Below are 27,803 nucleotides of genomic sequence, written 5' to 3' on the forward strand. Positions count from 1 at the left end.
TTTAGGACCTTGTTTTTTAATTTTTATTCTCTTAGGGCCGCACCCACGGCATCTGGCCATTCCCAGGTTAGGGGTCAAACTGGAGCTGCAGCTGCCGGCCTCCACCACGGCCACGGCCACGCGGGATCTGGGCTGCGTCTGCCACCTACTCCGCAGCTCCTGGCAAGGCCGGACCCTTGACCCACAGAGCGGGGCCAGGGATCAAACCCACGTCCTCAAGGATGCCAGTCGGGCTGGTTCTGGCTGTGCCACAATGGGACCTCCCTTGGTGGCCTAAACGGGCATGGCTGGTGACCTTCAGCAGCACCGGAAAGTGGGGGCCACACAGGTCCTACCGAGAACAATGGTTTCTTTGGTCCTTTAACCCCATCGCCATTAGAGGTCCGTGACACCACCGCTGATCCGTGGCGTGAGCCCCGCACCAAGCAGAGGGCTCCCTGGGGTCTGGTGGGCAGCTGGTGCCGCCTGCAGGGGCTCTGGGCACACTTGCGGAAGGCTCTGCTCAAACGTCGTTTGTATTTTTTTGTCTTTTTGCCTTTTTCTAGGGCCACTTTCCGCGGCATATGGAGGTTCCCAGGCTAGGGGTCGAATCGGAGCTGTAGCCGCCGGCCTACGCCAGAGCCACAGCAACGCGGGATCCGAGCCACGTCTGCAACCTACACCACAGCTCCTGGCAACGCCGGATCCTTAACCCACGGAGCGAGGCCAGGGATCGAACCTGCAACTTCATGGTTCCTAGTCGGATTCTTTAACCCCGGAGCCATGACGGGAACTCCTCAAACGTCATTTTCAGAGCTGACATTACTTGCAGAAAAGCTAGTGACAGATGCAACATAAAACACAAGGCGAGTGAGGGGCGAACCTGGTCGGAAGCGCCCATCCATCGCTCCTGCTGCATGGACAGCACGGTTTCCAGGGCTGAGCAGAGAGCGCAGACCTGCCAAAAAGCTCTCTGGCTTTATGAAAGCTGCGCCTTCGAGAGCTTCAATTTTTTTTTTAAGACCTTACTTTTTTTTTTTACATGTATTGACTTTTAGCTTCCTAACAAAATTAAGAATTTGAGAGCGTCTCCATTTATCACCTGCCCCCAAACATGCCCCGCCTCTCTCCGCAAGGGGGGTCAGGACGGGGCGCTCAGGCTGACACCCAAGGCACTGGCTGCGAGAAGGCTCACCCTGGGGCCCCCGGCGCGTGGTTCACACAGACGGAGGACGCACCGTCGTGACAGCAGCACGCGGGACGGCAGCACTGTCCGCTCCTGCCGCCCTGGCCACCTCGAATCCTTTCCCGGCTGCAGTTCCGTCTTCTCCCGAAGGTCGTGTAGCTGGAATCGGAGCAGCCTCTTCAGACTGGCTGGGCTCCCCAGGGGGTTAAGCCCTGCGCTCTCAGGGCCTAACACTCACTCTTCTCGGCGCTGGGTGGGCCCCGCAGTCTGGACGCCTCCGTCACACAGAGGGGCCAGCCTGGGTGATGCGCGTGCAAACGCCACGCAGCCGTCACCTCCGCGCTCCTGCCCCATTCACACCCCTTCACAGAGCTGTCCCTGTGCTCCTGCGGCACGTGGGGGTGACGGGGCCGCGACGGGCAGCTGGGGCTCGGGAGGAGCCATCGGGCAGGGTCACGGCATCGGGGCCGCCGTGGAAGCCCGCTCCTTCGAGTGGCCGTCGCTGACGGGAGCTAGGCCCTGGACCCTCACTCTCCTCGCCGAGTGCTCTCGCCCACCACCGTCCTTCATAAGGACACGGCAGTCGCCCTGGCGGGTAGGTTAAGACGCATCGTCGGCAGGGCTCCTGGGAGCGCTCTGCTCAAGCTTGGCGAGTCGGGGTGGAGAGTGGCTGTGACACCCAGGACCCTGTGGGGTCTCCACACACTGTCACCAGGCACCACGCAGGGCCCGCCGGGGTCCACGCCCTTCGGGCAGCTTCAACCAGACCCCATGGCTGCTACCCAGACCTGGGGGGCTTCCCACGGGCCCCCGCCCTGGGGCTGTCCCCAGCCTCCCAGAAGCCCGTCCCCTAAAGCCGCAGGGTGGGCCGCCTGCCTCAGGAGGGGCACAGAGGCTCCTCTCAGGCCGACGCACCAGCCCCTCCCGGGCTCCATCCAGTCTTTACGGTTGGGGCAGGAGCGCGGGCTCCCTTATGCTCACCGCGCACACGTGAGCCAAGTGCGACGAGCTGAATGACCTCCCAGCGCAGGAGCCAACGGCGGCGAGTGAGTTGCAGAACCAAAGGAAGCGGTGGGATGGCCACGTGCGCGCAGGGCCCTCTGGGGAGACAGACAAGCCGAGCCAGAGGATTTGCTGGCTTCTAGTATTTCGGCTACAGGAACAATTTCAGAACCCAGCCCCCAGGAATGTGAACTGATGGCTCCCAAACTTTCTTTGTAGCGGCAGCAGAGCCTGGGCAGTTCCTGTCGTGGCGCAGTGGAAATCTCACTAGGAACCACGGGGGTGCGGGTTCGATCCCTGGCCTCACTCAGTGGGTAAAGGATCCAGTGCTGCTGTGGCTGTGGTGTAGACTGGCAGCCGTAGCTCCGATTTGACCCCTGGCCTGGGAAGCTTCACATGCCGCAGGTGCCGCCCTAAAATGACAAAACAACAAAACACAAACATAAAGGCGGGTGGGGGCACCGAGGGCGCTGGGGCGGGAGGCCCCAGACCCCAATCCCCGGCACACGGGGCTCTGGTCCACTCGCCTCACATCCCACGACACCCTGGGGACACAGAGCCCACAGGAGACTCAGAGCCGACAGACAGCAGCAGACACACGGGGGTGCCAAGCAGCCAGGTTCCTGGCGGCCGGAAGGATGGCGCTTCACCCAGGAAGCCAGACCCTGACTTAAGGAGAATGAGTCAGACCCGAGGGGCGGGCGGGGCGGGGTGGAAAAGCCACTTCCTGGGGCTCCGCGCACCTCCCCCCAAGGCCCCCACCGCCCCCCCCAGCCCAGGACACCAAATGCAGGCCTGGGACAAGGCCTCACCCTGGCATTCTAGCGCATTCCCGCCCCCACACCCTGCTCAAGGGAGGCTCCTGCCAACAGCAGCCCAGCCCCGGGGCCACTGCCTCCCAGGGCAAACCCGCCAGGCCGCACCTGCTAGGCCAGGGCCTGCAGGCGCACATGGGACTCGAGACCCCAACGGGGATGGCAGACGGCCCTCTGTCCCTTACGCTAACCGCCGTGGGAGGGCTGACGGTACTTTACCAGCGAGGACCCTGCGAGGAAAGAAAAGGGCCCGTGACCTCGTGGCCCCAATTCACCTCGGACTCTGAGCCCAACGTGCAAAATCAGGGGTGTGGCCACGGGACCATCGGCGCCCAGGTCCTGTGTGTGAAAGCCAGCGGCCGTCGGGGAGCGACCTTTCGGTCCTGCTGGGCCACGGGGCCCTCCCGTCCCCTCCCTTCCTCTGTGAGAAAGGAGCCTGAATTCCCAGAGGCGAGGACGCTGGTCTGCCGTCTTCTGGGTCGGCTGGCTTTCCCAGGGAGGCCGCTGTTCCTCGCCGCGGCATCTCGTCTCCGAAGGCATCGGCCTGTCCAGCGGCGAGCAGAGCGAGCCTGGGCTGGTATCGACACCAGCGGAGACGCGGGGGTGCCGCGCTCAGGGCGGGTGGCGGAGCCGAGGGCCGTGGGTTCCCGCCAGGCGGGCGTGGCTGGTTTTAAGTGACGTGACTTGGCTATTTCGGGGTCTACATTTTTGTTTGGCTTATTTATTTATTTAACTTAAGAGGAAATTGTCCTTTCTCATGACTCATTTCTCTCAAAATGGTGTCTCCAGCATTTCTGGTGCCGGCATCATCTTGCGTTTGCAGCTGGCCAAAAATAGATCTAAAATCAAATCAGCCGCCTTTGATGCTGTCGTTTTAAAAGCGAACCTATTAGAATCACAGCTGGGAAAAACCCTGAATATGAGTGTTTTTCCAAAAAACATTCCACCCAGTCTTCTGGTGCAACGCAGGTCTGTTTCCCAAACACAGTCTGAAGGCCGTCCAGCCGGCGTCGCCGAGAAGGGCTTCAAGCTCATTTGTCCTCGGCTCCCAAGAGCAGAGGCTCAGGCAGCGCCCGGTGTCTGGCCTCCCGCCCCAACGGGCCCCGCTCGCTCAGGAAGGGCTCTCGCGCGCCCGCCAGCTCCGAGCACCCGTCATCCAAGGACCACGCAGCGCAGTCTTGGGGCTTCGACACTCCGCGAAGGTGAGGCTCCAAGAGGAAAACACGGGATGGGGTCGAGCTCGGCGCTGATGACAACCACAGCGGGCGCCGACCGAGCACCCGCGGACGCTCAGCTCCGCCAGCCTCTCGGAGCCGACGGCAGAGCCGCAGCCCCCAGTAGGTGGGGCACTCGGACGGTGGGCACTGGGACCTGGGGGTGGCGTGAGAGCAGGCAGAGAGGAGAAGGGCAGTGGGCACGGCGGGCGGGGGCTCCCGCTCCCCGCCTGCAAAGCAGGCGTGCTCAGGTGGCCTCAGGGCAGGGCAGGGCAGGGCAGAGCGGGACCGGGCCACCGGGAGCCGGAGAAGCTGACACCTAGGACAGTCTCATCTGAAAGACAATCAAAGACCCACTGCCCATCCCTCCAGGCTTCAGAAAGAGGCCCGCACCAGCGAGGAAGGAAACGCAGTTAAGCCAGACGCTTCCGTGAGGACAGCGCTCACCGGCCCGGCGGCGTGAAAGAAAAGGGCCAGCAAGGAAGGGGTTAAGGCCGGACTTCTGGGGCCGCGGGCGGCCGCCTATAAAGCCTGCGGCCGCCAGGGGCTGCCTCCCTGAGGACGGCTGGGGCTCGGCAGCCCTGCGGCCAGGCCTCCTGCGCCCCACAGCCTTCCTCCGAGCTCCCAACGCCCCACCGCGGGCCAGTCTCAGCCGCGAGCACATCCCGGGGCTGGCGGAGCTGCCCTCTGCGGGACACGGTGCAGGTACGTGCGGCCTGGGCTCCGGCTCGGCGGGCGGCGGTGCCGGGATGGAGCTGGCGGGGTGTGGCAGCCGCCGGTGGCGGCGGCGGCGGCGGGGCAGATGGGGGCTCCCTCGGCCGGCCTTCGGTCGGGGAGGCTTTGCAGGAAGGCTCTTTTTATCCCACAGGCTGAAAACACTGTTCCCCAGGTGTGTCCAAGCAGGGCTCCCTCGCACTGGGAGGAAAAGGGCCAGGGCGCTGACCGCTGCCACCTGGCTCCTCCGAGGCTGGCTGCCAGCGCCAGGCTGCCTCGGTACATTCAAGACACACACCTGACTGAGCTGACAGAAACAGGGTTCGTTTTTCTAGATCTGGCCAAGCAGTGAACGTCTGAAAACGACACCCAAGTGCTGAGTGCTCACCTTTATTTTTATAAATTCATGGCCCATTTCACGAGGAAAATGTGCCAGCCGTCAGTTCCACACTAGGCGTCTTACCTTTTTTCAGAGCACCAGCAAATAGCTCGCAAGACCCATTTTCACGGGACAGAAGGGGGCCCGCGGGCTCTGCTCGCCTCCGAGAAGCCCGCTGATGGTGCAATCCCCACTTAGAGCGCAAGCAAGCCCTCTGCGCAGTTTTCACAGACGAGCTTAGAGGCAGGGGCTTTAAACATCACAGACGGAACCTTGAGAACGACGGCGTTTACGTGGTTCAAGTTGGGATAATCTAGCAAAGACGAATCAGGAACACAAAACTGGATTCCCGTCGTGGCTCAGTGGATAACGCGTCCGACTAGGAACCATGAGGTTGCGGATTCGATCCCTGGCCTCGCTCCGTGGGCTGAGGATCCGGCGTTGCCGTGGGCTGTGGTGCAGGCCGCAGACGTGGCTCGGATCCCGCGTGGCTGTGGCTGCGGTGCAGGCCGGCGGCTGTAGCTCCCCTGGGACCCCTAGCCTGGGAACCTCCATGTGCCGCGGGTGTGGCCCTAGAAAGGACAAAAAGACAAAACCAACCCCCACAAAGCGGGTAAAATCCAGCTCGCCAGCGCAGGGAAGTGGAGGTGCTGGAGCCTGTGACAGGCTTGACACCAAGGCCCTGGTCACCGTCCGCCCTTCCTCCGATGCAGTAACCTGACCTGGGGTTAGGTGTCGCTTAGGTGTCTGGTGGGCTCTGGCAACTCTGCCAACGGTGATGCCTAAGGACACGCCAAGGCAGGTCACTGGCGCCCCGGGCCTCGGCCCGGCGACCGGGCTGTCACTCCGCGGGGTCGCAGCACCACCTCCCCCGCCGGGACAGCCCAAGTAAGGGAGACCCTGGGGCGGCCGAGCGGGGGTGGGGGTTGTGTCTAAGGGGACCTCCCGGCCACAGCGGTTCTGGGCTCCGAGGAGAAGTGAAGAAACACATTGGGTTTTACAACATTTTGTCAAAACGCTGAAGCACTGAACTATCACCTCCCAAAACAACTGCCATTTTTATTCCTTATGTTCTTCACTCCACACGACAAAAAAAGGTTTCGTTTCAGGCACCTAAACTTAGGCTGATTTCTCAGATCTATTTTCCTGCAAGAGCAAAGGGCCCTGCTCCCGAGTCCGCAAGGCGCCCAGGACGCCAGGTTCCCCTTCCCGCCTCAGCGCTCTTCCCAACGGCTGCCGCACGACCTCCCCTCTCCTGACGAAAGCCAGCAGTGTCCCCAGGACACCCGCGCGCTCCCTGAGCCTGCGGCCGGCAGGTCTCGCTCCGGGGCCTCGCCACCGGCAGCGTCACTTAGACTCGGTGGCCTGGGGCCCCGGGAGGGCGCAGGCGTCCCCTATACTCGCCTCTCCTGCCTCCCTTGGCGCGGCGGCCTCCGCAGAGCCTTCGCGCCCCCACAGCCTGAACCCTCTGCTCCTGCTTCCCCAGGTGCCCCCCGGGCGCGGAGGCCGAGCCCCGCGCGCCCAGGGGCGGCTCCCACCTCCCCGGTGCCCGGCTCACGTCGGAGGGCCCCCGCCTTCGCGTCCCGAGATGGAGTCCCTGCCAGAGTCGGGCCTCTGTGAGCCTCGCGGCCGGTCCTGAGAGCCTGGCCGTGAGCCGGGCCCCGGCCTCGGCATGGAGACGCAGCCGGGCGCCTTCAACGGCACGCCCGCCGCCGCCGCCGCCGGCCTGGGCCTCGACCTGCCCGGCGCGCTGGCCAACCGCTCGGCCGCACTCTCGGAGCACCAGCAGTACGTCATCGGCCTCTTCCTGTCCTGCGTCTACACGGCCGTCCTCTTCCCCATCGGCTTCGTGGGCAACCTCCTGATCCTAGTGGTGAACATCCGCTTCCGCGAGAAGATGACGGTGCCCGACCTGTACTTCATCAACCTGGCGGCGGCCGACCTGGTGCTGGTGGCGGACTCGCTCATCGAGGTGTTCAACCTGGACGAGCAGTACTACGACATGGCCGCGCTCTGCACCTTCATGGCGCTCTTCCTGCAGGTCAACATGTACAGCAGCGTCTTCTTCCTCACCTGGATGAGCTTCGACCGCTACCTGGCGCTGGCCCAGGCCCTGCGCTGCGGCCCGCTCCGCACCAAGCCGCGCGCCCGGCTGAGCTGCGGCCTCATCTGGATGGCCTCCGTGTCCGCCACGCTGGTGCCCTTCACCGCCGTGCACCTGCAGCACGGCGAGGAGGCCTGCTTCTGCTTCGCCGACGTCCGGGAGGTGCAGTGGCTGGAGGTCACGCTGGGCTTCGTGGTCCCCTTCGCCATCATCGGCCTCTGCTACTCGCTCATCGTGCGCGTGCTCGTGACGGCGCACAAGCACCGCGGCCTGCGCCCGCGGAGGCACAAGGCGCTGCGCATGATCCTGGCCGTGGTCCTGGTCTTCTTCGTCTGCTGGCTGCCCGAGAACGTCTTCCTCAGCGTGCACCTGCTGCAGCGCGCGCCGCCCGGGGCCGGCCCCTGCCAGCAGTCCCTCCGCCACGCCCACCCCCTGGCCGGCCACGTGGTCAACCTGGCGGCCTTCTCCAACAGCTGCCTGAACCCGCTGGTCTACAGCTTCCTCGGGGAGACCTTCCGCGACAAGCTGCGGCTGTACCTGCAGCAGACGGCCAGCGTGTCGGCCCTGAGCCGCTTCGGCCACGCGGCCCTGAAGGCGGTCGTCCCCGACAGCACCGAAGCGTCCGACGGGAAGGTGGGCAGCGCCGTGTAGGGAGGCCGGACGCCCCGGGCGCCAGCCGACCGGGCGCTGTGCTGCTCGCACACGCGCGCAGCGCGGTCCCTGCACCGGGGACCCGGGTCCCAACCGGATCTGGCAGGAGACGCTGGCCGGGCGAAGCAAAGAGGAGGGGCGGCGCTGGGACAACGCACCTGAGCTTCAAGGCCGATGTGCCAGCGATCTGCCAGGCTAGGGACGTGAGCCTGCAGACAGCCGGCCCAGCCACGGGACCGGGCGCTGGGGTCGGGGCTGCGGGTCTGTGCGCGTGGCAGACGTGCCACGGGCCGAGGAGGACTCGGACCGCCTCCCCCCCGCCGCGGGGGGGACACCTGGGCTTCTGGGCTCTGCGCCTACTTAAGGGGGAGGCCCGGGGAAAACACCGGGGCGCGGGCGTGAGGGGTCTGCCTACGGCGCAGACCCATGGGGGGAGCCATGACAATGCCACAGGTTGTTCTCCTCACGACTCAGAAAGCTGACGCGTCTGGAATGTTCACCCCTTGTCAATAAACACAGCCCTGTGCAGACTCGTGTGAAGGCTCTGTCACTCCCTAACAGGGGCGCTGGGGGTGGGCCACCCGGAGCCCCATCAGAACGGCCCCTCCCCCGCCCAGAGAACCCCGTCCGCGCCCTGGAGCTCCTGGCACCTCGGAGAGTGCCTGACACCCATGCCACACGTGCTCTGGGCACCAGGTAAGCGTTACTGAGAGTGCACAGCACACCTGCGCTGAGGAGGCTCGAGCTGTGCCCCCCGCCCCATCCTGGGCACCCCTCCCCAAGAAGTGCAGCCAGGACGGGACTCAGCTGGCCTCCGCCAAGGAGACGCTAGACCACGTTTCAGTAACAGGAAGCGAGCCTTCTTAGTTTTAACAGTTCTCACGGCACACGGCCCCAGGACAGTCTGTCCCCAGCAAATCTTCACACTCCCCAGTGGCCGGTCCCACAGTGACTCGTGCTCCAGAGACGCCCGCTGCCAAGTCTGAGAGCCAGCAAACCAGCAGGCCCGCGGTGGCCCCGCAGGGCACCTGCCTCGGCGGCGAGGGTGAGCGCGGCCTCAGGGCCCAGCAACTTCCCCTGGTCACCAGGTCCACTGACAGGCAACCGCTGAGACACCCCCACTGTGACACTCCCCGCCCGAAACGGCCCCCTCCCAAGCACTGCCCGAGCGCGAGGCCCCATCAGACCTGACGGCCACCCCCAGCACTGCGGCCGGCAAACCCCACAGGGCATCTTATGAGACGAGCGCTGTGCAAGTGTCCCCCCCACCCCCCTCCCGCCCCGGCCTCAGCAACCCGGTCACAGTGGCAGCCCCAGCACTGGGCACTCCATGCGAGCGCTTCCCTGAGGGGCCCAAAACCCTCGCCTGGCTGGGAGGGAGGGGATGGGCTGGCAAGAAGCTGTGACTGTGTGAACGACCCCCCTGCCAGCCCAGCAGGTGATCAATCTGAGAGCTGGAAGCCAGGTACTGAGCCAGCCAGGCCTGAGCCCCACCCCTTCCCCACAGCTCCCCCCACCCCCGCCCTGATCTGCAGCCACTCCAGCTGCCTGACGGAGGAGCCCCGGGTGTTGGCAGTGACAGCACAGCCACAGCCACGAGCAGGCTGAGCGTTCAGCCGCCACCGGAGCCAGAGGGGACAGCGCCCAGCTGGCCTTCTGGGGCTCACCTGCGTCGGAGCAGACCTGTCCTCCCGGGGCCTGGCAGACACCCTGGCCAGCACCGCCAGCCAGCAGCCCCCAGGCACAGGTCACGCAGGCCTGGACGCCGCGCCTGCCCCAAGGCCCTGGAAGCCCGTTTCCTGACCCGGAAAACCAGGGCTGCTCGGAGGGTCCACGGGGGTGGGGTGGGGGGGCTACGGGGCCACCAGAAGGGCAAGTACAAGGCAGAGGCCTGACTTCAGCGAAAGGCTGGACCACTTCTCGCACCGACCCTGGAGCCCTGGTCCCGGAGGCAGAGCCGGCCTGCGCCTCCGACCAGCAGCTCCAGCGCCTCCGCCTCCGCGCACGGCCCGCCCGCCCTCCTCAAAGCCCTCGTCTGAGGGAGGCTGACTTGATCCTGTTGGCAGGAGCAGCACAAAATGGAGCCAAGGCGCCGGAGGGTCCGGCGTCTCCCGGTACGCCGCTCCTGCGCAGGGACGCTCGGAGACCCCACCGGGGCCCGAAGAGGACAGCTGCCAGCACACGGGTGGGGAGGGGGCGTTCGGGTCCCCCCGCCCCGGCCGGCAGCCGCGTGGGTGGAACAGCACAGGCTGGCTTCCGTCATTCCCGCCCCAGCCCAGCAGCCACAGTCCTGGTCCCTGAGGCCAGGGCCGTCCCAGCGGAAGCCGGCGCGGTGGCGGAGGGCAGGCGGGGCCTCGCGGAGCCTGGGTCTGCAGGGAGGATGTGCCCGGGAGCGAGGGCCGGGCCGCGCGGGGGCACCGGCACACGGGCTTTCCCTCCCCAGTCCCTGCCCGGGCCGGGAGCGGGAGTGAGGTGTCCCGCCAGGAGGCGAGACAGCGTCGGGATGAAGGGGTCCCGTCCCAAGGACACAGGGCCCCCCCCCTCCAGGGTTCCCACTGGACAAGACGGGCAATCGAGCGTCTCGGTCACTGAAGAGCAAACAAGCACAGGCACGTGAGGAGCGAGACTCCGCGCGGGCACTCGCCTAAGTTAACGCCCACAGCTTAGACAGGCAGGCACGAAAGCAGGGCACCCACGCGCGGGGAGGGAGGCACGGACGGGTGCACGAGGAGGCGCCTTCTCGGAGCATGTGCCCACAGGCTGACGGTGCAGACTCCGATGCGGCCGGAGCGGACGAGGGGCAGACCCCCGACGGCTTTACGGGAGAGTGGCCAGAGCAGAGCTGGCCGGCCCTTACCTCGGGGCCCACGAGGACCCCCCAACCCCCACCGAAGGGGCTCCAGACAGACCCTGAGGAGGGCGCAGCGTCCCCGGGGCCGAATCCGCAGGCCCGGCATCCGTCCACGGCGCCACGGGGTCAACGACAAGGCCGGGGGGAGCGCTCGGAGTGGGGGGCGCACTCGTGGCCCAGGAGGACGGTCTGCGCAGCGGAAGTGGGCCCCGCAGGCAGACTGCAGGAGCACGCCGACCGCCACCTGCCGCCGCGGGGAGGCGCTCCCTCCGAGGGAACGTCAGCTGCCCGTGCTCGGAAGAGGAAGCGCACAAGCGCTTCGGGCGTCACAGCGACTGGGACAGAGGGAGTGGAGTCACACTTGCGAGAACCGAAACCGGTGTCAAACACCTGCGTGCGCCCGGCCACAGCTCCGGCCACAGCAGAGACACGCCGCGAGTCCACCGGCGGGTGCGGGAAGGAACAGGAGGGGTCGCCCGCACGTGGGCTGTCTGGCTGGACCCTGAACACATGGTGCTCGGTGGACGAACCCGTGGGCGAGACACCGGAGCAGGCCACCCACAGACAGGAGGCAGGAGGCGGTGCCCGGGGCGGTACGGGGGCTGCTTCGAAAGGGCAGGGCTGGGCCCCTGGGTCAGCCTTCCCACAGCCACCCTCTCCACTCGGATACCCGCTCCGCAGAGCCACTCGGCCCGGCGGTCGATGCCACCGCCCTCTGCCCACGCTCGCTCGGCGCGAGGTCTGGGGTCCGAGCAGCTCCCTGGCTTCCGGCAGCTCACGCGCTCATCTCCCTTCCTGCCTGGTCCCTCGAAGTCTCTCTTCCGCAGCGGAAGCCTAGTCACTGCGGGGCGTCTGAGAGGCTTTTCCACTGAAGACAGAGGACAAGCACGAGAGCGAAAGCTACGGCTGAACCTTCCGTGTCCCGCTCTGCGCCTCAGAAAGCCACGAAGGCCAGGGCGCCAGGAAGATTGCCCAGGGGCACCGGGACCTGCGGGGTCCACGTCTCTGCGGCAGCTTGGGCGCCAGGGCAGAGGGGCGCCAATGGCCACTGCCTCAGGGCAGCCCATGCTTCCTCATGGTAGCCGCTCCCACGTCACCTTCTCACTATTTTCTGTGTGTGATGTGGCACCTCTCGGGTCAGAGGGGGCGTCTGCCTGAGCAGCGGCTGCATCAACGGCTCCAGGGAGCACCTGCTCTGGGAAACACCCGCTGAGCACCTCCCAGAGTGCCAGCCTGCGGGGCCGGGGGAAGGCAGGAGGGCACAGCCCACTGTCCCAGCCCAGCCTCCTGGCCACAGGCGATGGAGCCCACTGTGCCCACCAGCCCTTGGGGAACGGCCGTGGGACTCAGAGACAGGGCCCCAAAGGTGCAGGGGCACGGGACGCAGAGCGGGACCCACCCAGGCCCTTGGACCCCAGGTGCTGAGGCAGCCCCCGAAAGGCCCGGCTCCCAGAACAACGTGTGAGCCCTTGGCTCCCACACCCGTCCAGGGTCATCACAAAGTCAGCTGTCATGAGCTAACCGGACGGCTGCCATTGTCCAGTGGGTGGGGATCTCATCTGGGAACAGGAATTTTAAAAGCAAAGGAACACAGAACAAAAGCGGACCAAATCCCGACTGTACGAGAAGCCTTTTGAGGGAATGGAATCAACCTGAACCTTATCAAAGAAATCAGCTACAGGGAGCCCTGGAGCGCGGCCAGTCGCGAGGCGCGGGCGCTGGCCCGGGGACTGGGCATCTGGTGAGCGGCCAAAGGCACAAGGGGTGGCTCCGCGTGGTTCCTGTGCCCCGCCCGCCGGCCACGGCCTGGCTCCCCACCGCGCCCGGACACCGGGAGAGGCTCCCCTGGTGCCTGAACGGGCTCCGCAGGACGCGGGCCCTCGATGAGGGTGGGGCCGCATGGGGGCCTCAGTGCCAGCCCGGCTGCCACCTGGGGTACAGGTGGGTCCCTCAGTCCCTCCCGGGGAAGACACAACAAATGCCCGCGGCCAGCGAGACAGGTGGCGTGGCCCCTGCTCAGAGCACTCAGTCCTCAGCGCGCGAGGCGGCTCTGCGCTGACTCAGATGGGGACCGCCACACGGGTCCCGTCTCAGGTCACCCCCCCGCCCCACCAGGCTGGGCCCTGGCCCACGGGCCCTGGAAGCCCCGCACAGAACTCCCCCAGGCTGCGGCTGCCCCCGGCCCAGCGAGAAGAACGGCTGTCAGGGCAACGCCCCACACCCAGTTCAGAGTCCGACGAGGTCGCCTAGCATCCCGAGCCGCCCACCGAGGACGGTGGCAACCACCGCGCGGGGCGCCTTCTGTGAAAGTCAGCCCCTTAGAGGCACCGCACGCCGGGGAGGACGGGGCTCCCAGACCAGCTTCTGCAAGAAAGCGGGACACGGGGGGGCTATGTGCTGGCGTCTGAAGCCACCCACGTCCGTGTGGCCGGCCCAGGCCTGGGACGTGCCCACTGATGGCTTCTCCACGCCAGGGGAGGGGGGGAGACGCATCAGACGGCGGCGTTGGCAGGTACAACCTCCAGTGAAAAGATGAACAGGCACCAGGGGTGGAACGTACTGCACGGTGAACGGGGCGCCGCTGAAGGTCACACGCGACGCGCCTTTGACTCTGTATCGGGACGAGACGGGCAGTCACCGCGCTTCCGTGACGCAGGCAATCCAGTCCCCACGCTGTGCTCAGACGGGCAGGTCTGCGTGTCAGCCACAGCCCCGAGACACGAAAGGCACAAACACAGGAGCAGCGACCGGGATGTCGCCAGCCTGTCGAACGGCGAGGAGAGGCCACCGCAGGGCCTGCGTGATGTCACGGAGAACGCAGCTCCTCAAACGGCCACGCCGACCGCGCTGTGCCCCACAGATGCCACCTCTCCAAAGACACACAGACGGCCGAACACGCGCGGACGGCTGCTCCACATCACCGGCTATTGGAGACGCCAGTTGCCACCACAGCGGGGCCGCCCTCGCATGAGCGTGTCCGGCAGCCGCAGTCCACGGCCAAGGGCGCTGCCGTCGCGGCTCGGCAGGTTAAGACGCCCGCCGGCAGCCACGAGGACGCAGGTGCGATCCCGGGCTTCGCCCGGTGGGTGAAGGCACTTCCCCAAGCTGTGGTGTAGGCCACAGACGCGGCTCGGAACCCGCATCGCTGTGACTGAGGGGGAGGCCGGCAGCGGCAGCTCCCATGTGACCCCCCAGCCGGGGAACCTCCGTAGGCCACAGGCGTGGCCCCGAAAAGAAAAGCGCCTACAAATGACACACGCTGGAGAGGGTGTGGAGAAAGGGGAACCTTCCCGCCCTGCGGGTGGGAACGTAAACTGGTGCCACCAGCACGGAGACCCCTCAGAAAACTAAAGACAGAACTAAATACGACCCAGCAACCCCACTCGGGGCATCTCTCCAGGGAACCCTAATTCCAAAGGATACATGCAGCCCTAGGTTCGCAGCGGCGGCCCCGCGCTCACGTGCAGTCGATTTACAGCGTGTGCTGCGTTCACTTCCGCGGGGCCGCAGGGGCACTCGGTTACCCGTGGACACATACCCGTCAGGAAAAGCAGCCGAAAAGGAAGGGGTGTCAGGGAACATGGGGTGGAGCGCCCCGCGCTCGCTGGCCGTCTGTTCCACACACCCCCGTGTGCGTGCGACAGGCCTGCACCCCCAATCCCCGCACCCCCAGCCCCCCAAAGCTGCAGCCGTCTCCGTTGGCAACTGCAAGACTGTCGTCCGTGGCCGTGAGTCTGCTTCCGTCTCACGGGAGAGCTCGTCGTGCCGTGTTTCAGACGCCACACAGCGGTGCTCTCACAGGGCCTCCGTCCCCTCCTGCTTCATTCGGTGTGGTCACCTCTGGCGGCATCCCTGCGGCTGCCAGTGCACGACTCTGTTCGTCTTCACGGCTGAGTCATATTCCACTATATGTATCACACCTTTTTAATTCATTCCTCTGTTGCTGGACATTTAGGTGGTTTCCCTGTCTTGAGTGTTGCAAATCATGCTGCCTTTTTTTTTTTTTTTTTTTTGTACTTCAATACAATTTTTAAAAAATAAATAAAAGAAACGTCCAGCCTGCAGGGACACAAAATGATAAAAGCAGCCTAGGAAGTAATCTTCAGAAAAGCACAAGCTCCCACAACGCACTACTCCCGTGCCACGACCGCGAGGACAGCACTGCCGCTAAGGAGGACACAGGACCCCCATTTCAAGCACCTGAAAAATAAACACCCAGGCCCGGAGGGCTACACCGGGGACCTCTACCAGAGGTTGAAAGAACACCCGGTTCAAAACGAGACCAAGACAGACAGAAACACCACCACAGACCAAGGTCCCTCGCGAATCTAGAGGAAAAAATCCTCCATAAAGTGTCGACAAGCGGCACTCGGGACTACGTAAAACGTGTCACCCGCCGGGACAACTCAGGGCTGGCGGCTCCCGCTCACGAGGTTGGGCCGATGCCCGACACACCAAGAGGCGCCAACAGGAGGTGGGTCCGGAGCCTGGCCCGTTGCCGCTGGGGTTGGGGGGGCCGTCCGGAGTGGCTGGACCCAGATGCGCGCAGACCCTCAGAGGGCAGCAAGGGACAGGCAGTCACCAGGCGGGTCACAGAGAACGGGCCGGGCCCCTCAGGGCCTCTCGGGGGACGGAGCAGGTACTCGAGCCTGAGGCCCCACCCACACCCCCAGCCCCACAAACCTGGCTCTCTGAGGCCCCCGCACTGGGCAGTAACTGGTTACACAGCAGGGCCTGCCCAGCAGAGACGAAGACCTGCAGACCCAAGGCCCTGCAACCCCACCTTGGGCCCGGACCCCAGAGAAGCGGTGCCCACGTGAGCGCGTCACTTCCCAGGGCCAAGGTCTCAACTGGGCCGCCATCACTAGAGGGACGGGCAGACTGGGGTGTGTTCCTGCGCCAACCGGAGGAACATTCTAGGGCTGGAACGGCAGCACGGCGATGCTCAACCCAAGCTCAGCCAGAAAAGCGACACGGGCGCTCCCACTGTGGCTCGGCGGGTTAGAGACCCAACCCCATCGCGGTGAGGCGGCAGAGCCCGCGCTGCATGGCTGTGGCGTGTGCCACCCCCGCCCAGGAAAGCCCATGTGCCGCAGGAAAAAATAAAAGCAAGAAAAACCTAAAAGTAGGAAAAACATAAAAGTAAGGCACAAAGGTGACAAGAGCATAAAGCGATTCCAACCACAGAACGTTCAAGCACAGCAAAACCAGCTCCGCTCAGGGGTGACGGGAGACTCAGGCCGAGAGAGAAGCAGGGAGACCACGGAGCTGGCGGGTCGGCCTCTCCCGCGGCACAGGGCCGCCTCTGAGCTGACGCGTCGCTCCTGCTCGCACGTTTCACAGTCAGGAGGGAGGCGGCCCGAGGACGAGGAAGGAAAGGCGTCCCCGCACGGGAGGCTGCCTCTCCAAGGCCACCAGTAAAACTCTTGCAGGAGCTCCCATCGTGGCTCGGGGGAACGAACACGCCCAGCATCCACGAGGACACAGCTTCGACCCCTGGCCTTGCTCACTGGGTTAAGGAGCTGGCGTGGCTGTGGCTGTGGTGTAGGCCCTAGGCCAACCGGCGGCACAGGGCACAGGAGGGGTCAGGGCCTCTGTGGGCTCTGACCCACAGCCAGAACTCTAAGAAGCCGGGGTTTTCACGGCAGCAACGCAAGCAGAGGACCGAGTCACAGAACCACTAACTCTCGACAGGAGTGGAGATTCACTCGAATCCGTCTATGCCACCCACACAAACATTAACCCATCCCCAACAAGGACACGTTGGCGTGCTGCTGCTTCTCCCACCACAGAAGTAAGACCACTGCCATGGGCTAAGCGTCTGCTCGAGGTGCTGTGTCGGCTATTTTCCTGCGGGACCTCGCGGCATCCCATGGCGAGCCCACGTGACAAGGACACAGCATCTCTGTTGGATGGTTTGGGGAGGAGCGTGGTGCCCAAGGTCACGACCTGCTCAGCCGCCCTGCTCAGGCCCAGGCCCACCGGAGCCGAGCTGTGCCATGGCTGACCCCACAGCCTTCTCTGCACCGGAGGCAGGGCCCTCGAGCTCGGGCCCCTGATGCAGGCGGGCACATCCGCCTGTGCCTTGCTGCCCCCCCACCAGCAGGCCAGCCCCTGCTGCCCAGCTGGAGATCGTGGGCGCAGGCCACCTGCAGCCGACAGGGCTGACCACTCAGGGAGGAGGGCAGGGGTGAGCAGGGGCGCGTCATGGGGTGGCATCGCAGAGGCGGGAGGATGGCCCGGGGAAAAGAGCCGGGCCGCTGGCCACCCAGGGACAGCGCCCACATCCCGGGGCCACGCGCCTCTGGACCATGAAGTTTTAGCCTATTTGAGGCACTAGATTTGGGGGTCTCTGTGTTAACAGTGGTTGGCTTGCACCCCAAGTGACACACGTTTGTCTATAAGCCACAGTCCATGTCCTAGTCTGCGGCCTGCCCTGCAGGCTGAATCCGGTGCCAGGCGCCCACCACGTTCCTGGCCATGGCACTGACACACCCCAGAGCCCTGTCCCTCAGCCACTCGTCTCGGCCCCTGCCCCGTGCAGGTGGGGGCCTGGTTCCCGCACCCGTGCCTCCAGGTCAAGGGGCCTGGCTCTGGTGGCAGCCGGGCTGAGGCCTGCAGAAGCAGCAAGTCTCTGTCGGGGCCGCAGAAGCTCAGGAGGCAGGGACGGGACCTCAGCCACCTGAGCGGCCTCGGGACCGACACCGGCAGGCCGGGGCCTCCGGGCAAGCACCAAGCTCTGATACCTGCACCACCCCCCGCCCCCGGCCGCTCAGATGGGCATCTGGGCAAACCTTGGCAGAGGTGTGTTCCCGGGGGCAGCGCAGCTCAGGCTGCTCCCCGCCCCCGCCCGCAGAGCCACCCGGGCCGCGGCCGTCCCAGCCAGACGCCCCTTCTGCCCTCCCAGCGGGGGACGGGAGCGCCGTGCCTGGGAAAGCGGCTTCAAAGCGGCAGCTGTTTTCCCAGCTGCGAGTGCTCGGGCCTGGGAAGGCTTCTCACGCGGCCGCCAGAGACGTCGGCGGACACCGGGCGGAGGCTCGGCCTCGTCCGGCCACTCGGCCGCCTCGGACCCAACCTGGGGAACCGCCCTGCGCCCGCCGTCCGCTCGGCGCCTCACGCGCCTTGGACCGGGAGCCCGCGTCCCCGGGAAGCCCGCATCCCTGGGAGCGCAGCGTCCTGCCCCTCGGGCGACGGCAGTGAGTCGGGCGGCCTCCTGTGACGGGCCGGCAGCGGAGGGCATCGGCGCGGGAGGACCGCCGGGAGGAGGCGGCCGCAGCGAGCGAGGGGACGGCGGGGCGCTGGGCACCCGGCCGTGCCGCCAACGAGCTCCTGGCGCCTCTGAGCGAGGCTCCCCTTCAGCTTTCGAATTCCCAGTGTTCGTCACGTGCAGCGACGCGGGTTCGGGCGAGTGACTGCATGTCCCTCCAGGGCCAGGAGGGGGGATGCAGGACCCGCAACCTGCACCCCAGGGACCAGGCTCCAGGTGGGCCTGCTCGGCCGCCTGAGGGGCTCTCCGTGCACAGGAGGGGACGGCCCCAGGCCTGGCCTCCGGGGCTGTCGCAGGACAGGGGTGGGCGACCACCCTGGGCCTCCAGGCACGCGGCAGGAGGGACAAGGCCGCCTGACCCCAGCAGGCCCGTCAGAGTGCGGCTCTGACTCCAAAGTGGCAAGACGACTAAGAGCCGGGGCGCGTTTAACCATCGCTCCCCTCGCCCTCGACCTGAAGGGGCGCCGCTGGCGGACTCGGGGCCCCTGGGACAAACGCGCGGGTAACGCGCCCAACGACCCTCCACCTTTTCCCCCATTTCGGCGGTTTCCACGAGGGGTGTGTTCCACTTTTATTGGGGGGGAGCTTTGTTTCCGAAGTGAAATGACGTTAGAAATGACACTACACAGCCAGCCTCAGGAAGCCCCTGTGCCAGACACGCAGAAGGACCAGAGAGGGTGCCCAAAGGGGAAGAGGGGAGTTCCTGCTGTGGCTCAGCGGGTTAAGAACCCGACTAGTGTCCATGAAGATGTGGGTTTGATCCCTGGCTCCACTCCATGGGTTAAGGATCCAGCGTTGCCGCAGCTGCAGCACAGGCTTCGGCTTTGATCCGGCGTGGCTGTGGCTGGGGTGCAAGCTGGCAGCCATAGCTCCAACTCCACCCCTAGCCTAGGAACTTCCATGTGCTGCAGGTATGGCCCTAAAAAGCAAAAAGAACAAGAAAGAAAAGAAGGGGAAGAGGCGACATATGAGGGCAGTACCCGTCCCAGTGGCGCACACCCCTGGCGTCCCTGCACTGGTCCGCTCTGCGTCCCGGCTGGGGGCTCCCGCGCCGTGGGTTATGGCAAAGGTGGGTCGGTGCTGACCCTGCTGCAGCCTGGGGGCTCTGGTTCTTTCCCCACCTGGCTCCCGGCCACATCTCTGCCGGTGGGACGGCTTTGCTCGGCCCCCCCCACCCCCGGCAGGATGAGGGGTGACAGCGGGGGGAGCTCCCCTCCCCGACAGCACCTGTGCGGGCGGCACACGGGAGCGCAGCCCACACCCTGGCTCACGTCCCCGTGTCCTCCTCGGCCCGCACCCTGCTGTGGCCGCTCTCCTGGCGTCCCCACGTGTGAGGAGGGACCGAGTCTCCCCCGCGTCAAGCACCCACTGGGGACGGGTTCTCCATCCACGCGGCCCTTGCATGACACGCATTTCTTTTCTTTCTTTATGTCTTTTCTAGGGCCGCGCCCGCGGCATATGGAGGCTCCCAGGTTAGGGGTCGAATTGGAGCTGTTGCTGCCGGCCTGCACCACAGCCACGGCAACGCGGGATCAGAGCTGCGTCTGCGACCTACACCACAGCTCACGGCAACGCCGATCCTTAACCCACAGAGCGAGGCCGGGGATCGAACCTGCATCCTCATGGATGCTAGTCAGGTTCGTTAACCACTGAGCCACAATGGGAAGTCTTGTTTTCTCAAATCTATACAGAGAAGGGAGCTTGGCAACAGAACTGGTGAAAACAAGCAACTCACAGAGCAGAGCAGGCGGCCATCCACGGCCGTAGTTACCGAAGAGACGGAGGCACCAGCAGCCTGGGCGAGCTCCCCTCCGTCCCACGAGGAGGCGTGAAGGATGCACTGCCTGCTGCAGCCAACACACCACCACACTACCGCTGCCGACGGTGCCCTGAGGGACTCGGGCCGGGAAAGCACAGGAATCCGGCCCTAGAGAGCGAGGCACACGTCCCAGACTGGGCCTCTTCCCGCAGCAGAAACGCGCTCAGAGCTTCAACCTCAAGGGCCTGGTTTTCCTTCCTTCACAGCCACCTTTTCATGAACCAACCACCTGGTCTCTGTTGTGAAAACTCCCACGTGTCCTGCCCCGGCCTCCCGCCCCGTCCCTCAGGGACCTGAGTCCTCAGAAGGTCTGCCAGCTAAACCCAACTCTCGAGTTTAGGTTGCGCAGTTTTTCAAAAGCTGTAGCGCCCAGATTTGCTCAGGGCGCCCTCACTTAGAGACGGGACCGTGCACCGCCGCAGATGCACCCCCAGGGCACCCCTGCAATGCCAAGCGCAGGGCACGGCGGCATTCGTCTCTCTGGCTTCTTGCTATGTTTTTCTGTACTGTTTGAAAAACACTGGTCAGGTGTAATTCAGGAATGATAATAAACAGAGCCTTTTCAAAGCTCCGTTGTGCTGAGTTATTTTCTGCTGATCACGAGGAAGCAAGGCTCCCCAGCGCGGCCCTGGCCGACCTCAGCAGCAATTAGAGCATCGGAGACCCACACGGGGACAGCTGGGTGGGGGGGCTGTTTTCTCCGCCGAGGACTCCCAGGTCTCCCTGGCAGCGGATGGGAGCCGTGCCCAGCTTCTCCTGGCAGCTCGGAGGGATGGATGAGCTGAGAAAACCCTTTCAGGAAGAGACACACAAGCTCACGGGCACCCCACTGCCCTAACAAACCGCGTGCCCTGGGAGCGCAGCCCAGAAGAGCTGGACAAAGGGGCGAGGACGTCCGTCACGCGGCGGGAGGACCTGGGCCACGTCGCACACGGACGCAGCAGGACGTCCGGTCCCCGGGCCGGGAAGGTTCCCCAGGGCAGCCCACCCGGCAGCTTCTGGGACTGATGAAGCTGACGGCCACATGTCCCCAAACCCTGGAAAAGCACGAGTTTTCCTTCTGCTCTTTGGCTGTCCTCCTCCACGGGGCACCGCGACCAGGGGGCCGGAAAGAGACAGTGAGCCACCGAATGCTGGCGACGATGCGGAGAAGCCAGCGCCCCACACGATGATGGGGGCAGGCGGCCACTTCGGGAGGGGGGCAGAAGCAGACGGGCAGGGCCCGGGCAGCCAGCACTCTCCCCGGGGGGGGACGCGTGTGCACGGGGGCCTGGAGCGCCGTGCCGCCAAAGCAGAGGCTCGAAACCGCCCCGAGCCCGTCGCCCTCCGGGCTGGGAAGCCGTGGCAGAGGGAGGCGTGTGGTGGCGGCCGCTTGTCGCCGGTGATAAAACCGCGTGGAAACACGCGTGCAAGACCCGTGGCACTTGAACGAGCTCGGAGGGCACCAAGGTGCCCCCGGCTTTGTGACACCACTGTCTGCTATCAATGGGGAAACGGCACCGGGCACACAGGGGACTCCCTGGGTGCTGAGGCTTGGTTTTGGTGGTTTTTGGCAACTTCCTATGTAAGCCATAGTTATTTCAAAAATAAATCCCCCTTGATGGAAGCGCGTGCCCAGGTCCTCGAGGGGAGCACGGAGCCCGGGGCCGGCGGTCCGGACCTGCAGGCCACTGCCTGCCGCGCCTGCCCGGGGCCCTGCGGTGCATCTCCACGCCCTGCTCCACCGGAGGCACAGCGAGGCCGGCCTGACCTGCCGGAGGAAGACCGCGCGGACCGCCTCCTCGCTGAGAAACCCGAGCACCCGCGTCAGAGGGGAGACGCGGAGCCCTTCACCGCGTGACGTCCACGACACCGCAGACCACAGGGGACCTTCTCTCTTCTTCTTCTTTCAGGGCCCCGCCTGAGGCCTATGGAAGTTCCCCGGCCAGGGGCTGAATCAGGCCCGCACCGGCGACCTACACCACAGCGACAGCAACGCCGGATCCTTAACCCACGGAGCGAGGCCAGGGATTGAACCCGCATCCTCGTGGATCCTAGTCGGGCTCACTGACAGCTGAGCCACGACGGGAACTCCTAGACGCACAGTTTAAAATGTGTTCAGGAGTTCCTGCTGTGGCTCAGACGGTTAGGAGTCCGACTGCTGTCCCTAAGATGTGGGTTCGATCCCTGGCCTCGCTCCGTGGGTTAACGATCTGGCGTTGCCGTGAGCTGGGGTGCAGGCCGGCAGCTATAGCTCTGATTCAACCCCTAGCCTGGGAACCTCCATGTGCTGTGTGGGCGGTCCTACAAAAAAGCAAAATAAAAATTAAAAACTACAAAACACTGGAGCTCCTCTATGGCTCAGCAGGTTAAGGATCTGGTGTGGTCGCTGCTGTGGTGGGGGTTTGATCCCTGGCCTGGGAACTCCCACGTCGAGGGCACAGGCAAAAAAACCGTTAAACGACAAAAACTGGGGCAAAGCGTTTGAGGAGATGTTTCTAACTGTGGAGGAGAGAACTTCGAAGGGCAGAAAAAAGGATAAAAACGGACGCCAGGAAGCAAGAAGGAACAGGCGTCAGCACACGACCGAGCCCCACGGACACGGCGTCGGCACAGGAGGCGAGCGGGCGCCCGTGACGCACACAGGCCGCCCCCGGGCGTCAGGTGAGCAGAGAAAGAGGCCGAAATGCGCCGAGGAGACTCACAGCAGACAAAGGCTTCACCTGCAAAGGCGACTGTCCCACTCGTGGCGAGGGGCGCGCCAGGATGACTCCCGGGCAGCAGCTGGGGCCCCGAGCCGTCACGGCGGATTTTAAACGGTGCATCTAAGAGACACGTCACCTGTGGACACAGGTGGGCACGTGGGCCCCTGCCCCGTCTGCAGGGGTGAAAGCGAGGAACGACACCCTGCAGGAACTGGCGCTCCCTTCGCGAAACGCCACGCGGGCATCAGAGCAGCAGGGCGGGGCCTCGCCTCGGGAGCGGTGAGCCAGCGCGGCTGGTGACAGGGTCCCAGCGTGGGAGAGAAGCAGGGGCGGGGGGGGGACTGGCTCCGACCTCCGCTCTGCACGTGGAGGACGCTGCACCACACAAATCCGACCAGGGTTTCCGCGGGTCCGTCTCCCAAGGCAAGGAAGTCAAAACGAAAACAAACAAATGGGACTCAGATGCTTCCGCACAGCCAAGGAGACCGTTTAAAAAAAATCCCAAAGAGAATCCACAGAGAGAGAGAAAATATTTGCCAACGACGTGGCCAACGAGGGCTTCACCTCCACACACACAAAAGGCTCGAGCAGAACAACGCGCCTGAGAGACGGGCAGAGGCTCTCCCAGCCCTCTCTCCAGAGAAAACAGGCGGCCACACGGCACCAGGAAAGACGTCCAAGAGCAGAGGCCGTGAGGGGAACGCAAGCCGAAGCCACAGCGAGTGCCCTCCCGCCCATCAGAAGGGCCATCGCCCAAGAGTCCGTGAGGCGCCCCTGCTGGCTCAGCGGGTCAGGGACCCAGCGTTGCTACTGCTGTGGCTCGGGTTTGAGCCCTGGCCTGGGAACCTCCGCATGCCAAGGGTGTGGCCCCAAACACTGCTTGTGAAAAACTTAAAAAATAGAGATGTACTGACGTCTCTCTTCTCAGCTCTGGCTTGGATTCAGCCTCTGGACTGGGAACTTCCACATGCTGCGGGGGTGGCTGCGAAAGAAAAAAAGAACAGAGAAAATAAGCCAGTAAAACGAGGAGTGCTGAGCAGACACTTCGCCAAAAGCACACGGGAGACTGGTCCCCGTTAGTCATCCAGAGAGGGCTTCCTGGGGGCTCCAGTCGCGGCTCAGCAGAAGTGAATCGGACTGACTAGTCTCCACAGGATGCGGGTTCCATCCCTGGCCTTGCTCGGGGGGTTAAGGACCTGGGGTTGCCGTGAGCTGTGGTGTAGGTGGAAGATGCAGCGTGGATCTGGCGTTGCTGGGGCCATGGTGTAGACCAGAGGCTACGGCTCTGATTCGACTCCTGGCCTGGGAACCTCCATATGCCGTGGGTGTGGGCCTTAAAAAAAAAAAAAAGGAAAGAAAACACTAACTGAAACTTCCAGAAATATGTACAGTCTAGGAGTTCCCGCTGTGGCTTAGTGGTTACAAGTCTGACTAGTATCTCTGAGGACGCAGGTTCGATCCGTGGCCTCGCTCAGCGGGTCAAGGATCTGGCGTGGCCGTGAGCTGTGGTGTAGGTCACAGAGGCAGCTTGGATCCCACGCTGCTGGCAACTGTAGCTCCGATTCCACCCCTAGCCTGGGAACCTCCATAAGTCTCGGGTGCAGCCCTGGAAAGACAATAAATAAATAAATAGGTACAGTCTAGTCAATTACACCTCAAAACTGTCCTAAAAAAACGCACACACATTAGGACACGACCACACCCACTGAAGATCAGGTGAAAAACTCTGCTGGCAGACACACAGGGTACCCGGAGCCCTGGCCACGACCGGCGGGGGCGGGGGGGTGCCTGCCTCGCACGAAGAAGACAAACACTCCCTCGCCATACGCTCCGTGCCAGCCCCAGAAAATGAGCCCGGACAGCCTTGCCCACCAAAGCTCCGGCACATCCAAGACAGCCCCGAGCCGGGACCCCGTGGCGAGTCGGAGGAAGGGAGGCGGGGAGATGGGAGGGGCTGGCTCCCCAGTGGGCAGGGGCTCCCCGCCCGCTCCCAACCCGCTCAGCCCCCAGGCCACAGGTTATGGCCCTGGGGCCGCCGAGCACTCCGGACTCACAAACAGGAAAGGAAGCGTGCAAGACGGAACTGCTGCTGGGAAAACAGCTCGGGCGCCCAGCGCGCTGCCCGCGGAGCCAGCAAAGCCTCGCCCCCAGCGGCCCCTGTCCCGGGGCCGCCGCCAGGCCCGCAGCAGCCCGGGCGGGCGGGATGCCACGGGGATGAGGTCATCCCGCCGAGCGGATTCTCAGGGCCACGAAGGTCACGACCTCGGGCGACGCTTTCATAAAGCGCTTGATTCCTGCGCTTCGGCCCCGATGGAGGAGGAGGGGTCCTGTCGAGCAGCTCGGCCGCCCTGCGGCCCGCGCCGTCCCCGCAGAGCCCACGAGGATGCCCGCCCAGGCCCCGCGGGCTCCGCACGGCGGCCCCGTCCCGCCAGGAGGCCCTCGTCACCCCGTTCCCCAGACGGTACCCCCAACGCGACACCGTCGGGTCCCCCACATCAGCGCCTGCCGCTGAGAGCAGACGCCTGAGGCTGGGCCAGGGGGACCCCTCAGGCCTGTCTCCTCGAGGGACAGGGGCAGGAGCCCGAGGGAGGGCCCCTCTACCCCAGCCGCCCGGGCCGCGCCGGGACTGGCCCCTCCCGTCGGCCAGCTCCCTGGGGGCTGCGCAGCCACGCCCGGGCCCTGGGCTCCCAGGGCCGCCGCCGAGAAGCTGAGGTCTAGGTGCACACGTCACGGAAGCCTGCCGCGCCGTCATAAGGGACTCGTGGGACCGAGACCCAGCCAAGCACCTGCGGGGGTGGGACGGGCCCCCCCTCTAGGCAGCAGCCAGTTCAGCCCAGATGCCCCAGGCGGGCAGACACTGGCCCCCAGGAGGACGGCTGTTCTGCGCCCACCCGTGTGGCTCAGCGCCTGGGGTGCTGTCCCAGGGAAGACCAAGGAGGCCCTGGCAGACCCCGCACCGCCACACGCTCACTGGGCCTGTTGCGTCAGAGCTGAGATCGGAGGCCCAGGGACGTGAAGACAGGAGCGGCCGTGTCCGTCCAGCCCGAAGCCCGGGCTCACGGGGAGGGGGAGGCAGCCCGTCCCCTGCAGAGGAGGCCCCTGTGGCAGCACAGGGACCAGGGCAAGCACGGGGCCAGGGCCTCCCCAAGACCAGCAGTCGGCCACATGGACCCGGCCCCCACTGGGGGACCTCGCAAGCCACCCTCCTGCCCACCGCTCCAGCACACACAGCCCCGCACGGCAAAGGCTGGGGGGTGAGAGGTGGACGGGGGTCCCAGGTGAACCCACGTCATAGCCGGTGGACAAGGCCCCAGGGCGCTGGGGGAGGGGACGGGGACAGGTCGCCATCAGGCCGCGGGCCTGCCCCCACGGCGCTCCCAGGGTGAGAGGCCACCCTGGGCCACAAATGTCACCACTTGGGGACGCTCAAGCCCCTCAGGCGCAGGGGCTTGTGCTGCGGGAAGTGACGGCCGGGGGACCCACGGGTCCCTGGACGGGCGTTTCCGGGAGGACAACACAAGCGGGGGCGGCACAGTACTTTTCCAGACTCCAGCCCGCCCCCCAGACCCCGCGGTCAGCGGCGTCCCTCGAGAGCAGGCGAGCCGTGCAGGCGTCCGGATGCACAGGCCAGATGTGGTCCGCAGGGTCCCCACTTCCTCCGGAGACCGGCCCCAACCAGAGGGGCCTGCCGGACACCAGCCCCGGCCCAGCATGGCCCGCGTGGGCACCAACCCAGAAGCCTCCGCGCACCTGGCACTGTGTCCACGGCAGAGGGGCCACGAGCCCTGCCGTCCTGGCCCGGGCGCCCCGCCTTGTGCGCCCCCTCGGACCACAGCTGAGAAGGGCGTGTGACTCCCCAGGGGCCCCGTCCACGGGTTACAGACCAACAAACCTGAGCATCCTTCCCCTTGTTTTCCAAATTTCTTTTGATCCACGGGTATTCAGAGAACGACAACCAATCACGTTCGAGACACGAGCGAGTGTAACCAAGAACGCCGTTTCCGACGGCGGGGTTTTCAGCTGTGTCGGGACCGATCACGAACCCACCCTGTCCGTGGGTCCTGCCAGGGGCCGGCAGCCGGCACGCGGGGAGTGCTGACAAGCCTGGAAGCTCACGACGCGGCTGGTGGCCCAGGGAACTGGAGTCCAGGCGCAAGGTGGAGGCGTCCAGGGAGAGCAGGACGCCTGGAAACGGCCCAGGAAAGTCACGTGCGATGGAGGTTCCGGGGGGACTTGGGCCCGGACACCTCACACACCCAAAGAGCTCTAAGCACGAGTTTCCACCTGCGACCTGGACCCAGGCCAACAGAACCGGGGCTGCAGGGGCGGAGAAGCAAGGCCAGGCCGGGGGACGCAGGGACTGGCTAAGAGCCGGCGAGGCGAGGACAGCAAGGACGGGCCAAGCATGAGGGCCCAGCTTGCTGACCTGGTGCGTCTAAGGGCAGGACATGAGCAGAGGGCTCTCGGCCAGAGAGAAGGCAGGGACGGGCCACCTGGACAGGTGAGGCCAAGTGCCGGCCTGGCTTCCTCCCCGACGCCCGGCAGGGCCCCCCGGAGCGCCCCCTCGGCAGCGTCCTGCACCTGCCTCACCTCTGCGGCGCCTGCGCTGCCAGGGTGCGAGGACGCAGTGCTTCACATGGCCACGTGGCATCCCCGGGAGTCTGGGCCAACGGTCCTCAGACTGGGCGCACACCCCCGGTCACCCGCAGGTGCCTACAGGAGCGCAGCCCTGGGCCCTGACCACAGCGGCTGCCCCCCCACAGGGATGCTGCGCGCCCCCCAGCATGACCAGCGCGTCCGGGCCGGCGCACACAAAGAAGGCGGAGTGGGAGACACCGGCCTGTCTGAGTCACAAACGCAGCAAACCAACCGCCGCCAAGTCGAGGTTCCCACCTGCTTCCCCCAGAAAGAACGATCTGGGAAGTCGGGGCGGAACGGGGGGTCCTGACAGGCAGGTTACGACGAATTTCACACTGAGACACAAGGACGTCGCTCTGGCTGACACGTGTGAAGGCGCGTTCTATGGCAACTAAGTTGCCAGTGTGCGGCCTGGGCTCCAGTTACCAGCAAAAAGGGCACCTTGGGAGTTCCCGTCGTGGCGCGGCGGAAAGGAATCCGACTAGGAGCCATGAAGTTGC

At 65.2% G+C, this 27,803-nt stretch overlaps 2 protein-coding genes and 1 long non-coding RNA gene across 8 annotated transcripts in view; 1 reads left to right on the plus strand and 2 right to left on the minus strand.

Moving 5' to 3' along the window:
- The window catches only part of C3H7orf50 (chromosome 3 C7orf50 homolog), a 94,794-nt gene that overhangs the window by 56,864 nt on the left and 10,127 nt on the right, over nucleotides 1–27,803 (minus strand). The window lies entirely within an intron of this gene.
- Nucleotides 10–3,396, minus strand: LOC146404311 (uncharacterized). 2 transcript variants are annotated; one of them, XR_014839924.1, is made up of 4 exons: nucleotides 3,258–3,396; nucleotides 2,147–2,265; nucleotides 1,175–1,324; nucleotides 10–816 (listed from the first exon to the last, which is right to left on the minus strand). It is a non-coding gene; the product is annotated as an uncharacterized LOC146404311 (long non-coding RNA). The 2 variants fall into 2 exon arrangements; XR_014839923.1 differs by lacking the exon at nucleotides 10–816 and having other exon boundaries at nucleotides 846–1,324.
- On the plus strand, nucleotides 3,021–8,572 carry GPER1 (G protein-coupled estrogen receptor 1). Of its 4 annotated transcripts, none has more exons than XM_003124244.6 (3): nucleotides 3,021–4,184; nucleotides 4,569–4,901; nucleotides 6,776–8,572. In XM_003124244.6, exon 3 carries the CDS (start codon nucleotides 6,962–6,964, stop codon nucleotides 8,042–8,044), a length of 1,083 nt encoding a protein of 360 aa, XP_003124292.1. In that variant the 5' UTR covers nucleotides 3,021–4,184; nucleotides 4,569–4,901; nucleotides 6,776–6,961; the 3' UTR covers nucleotides 8,045–8,572. The 4 variants fall into 4 exon arrangements, 3 of the variants coding, with proteins under 3 accessions (XP_003124292.1, XP_084872417.1, XP_084872416.1); XM_085016291.1 differs by having other exon boundaries at nucleotides 3,408–4,184; nucleotides 5,065–8,572; XM_085016290.1 differs by having other exon boundaries at nucleotides 3,886–4,319.

Source organism: Sus scrofa, chromosome 3 (genome assembly GCF_054392235.1).
Source record: "Sus scrofa isolate SSC_HxYL_T2T_F1_AM1 chromosome 3, Sscrofa_HxYL_maternal_Yorkshire_Landrace_v2.0, whole genome shotgun sequence".
NCBI lineage: Eukaryota > Metazoa > Chordata > Mammalia > Artiodactyla > Suidae > Sus > Sus scrofa.

What these genes read in the sequence shown, in the direction of transcription:
- GPER1 (XM_003124244.6), top strand. Translation starts at nt 6,962, where the DNA reads ATGGAGACGCAGCCGGGCGCCTTCAACGGCACGCCCGCCGCCGCCGCC.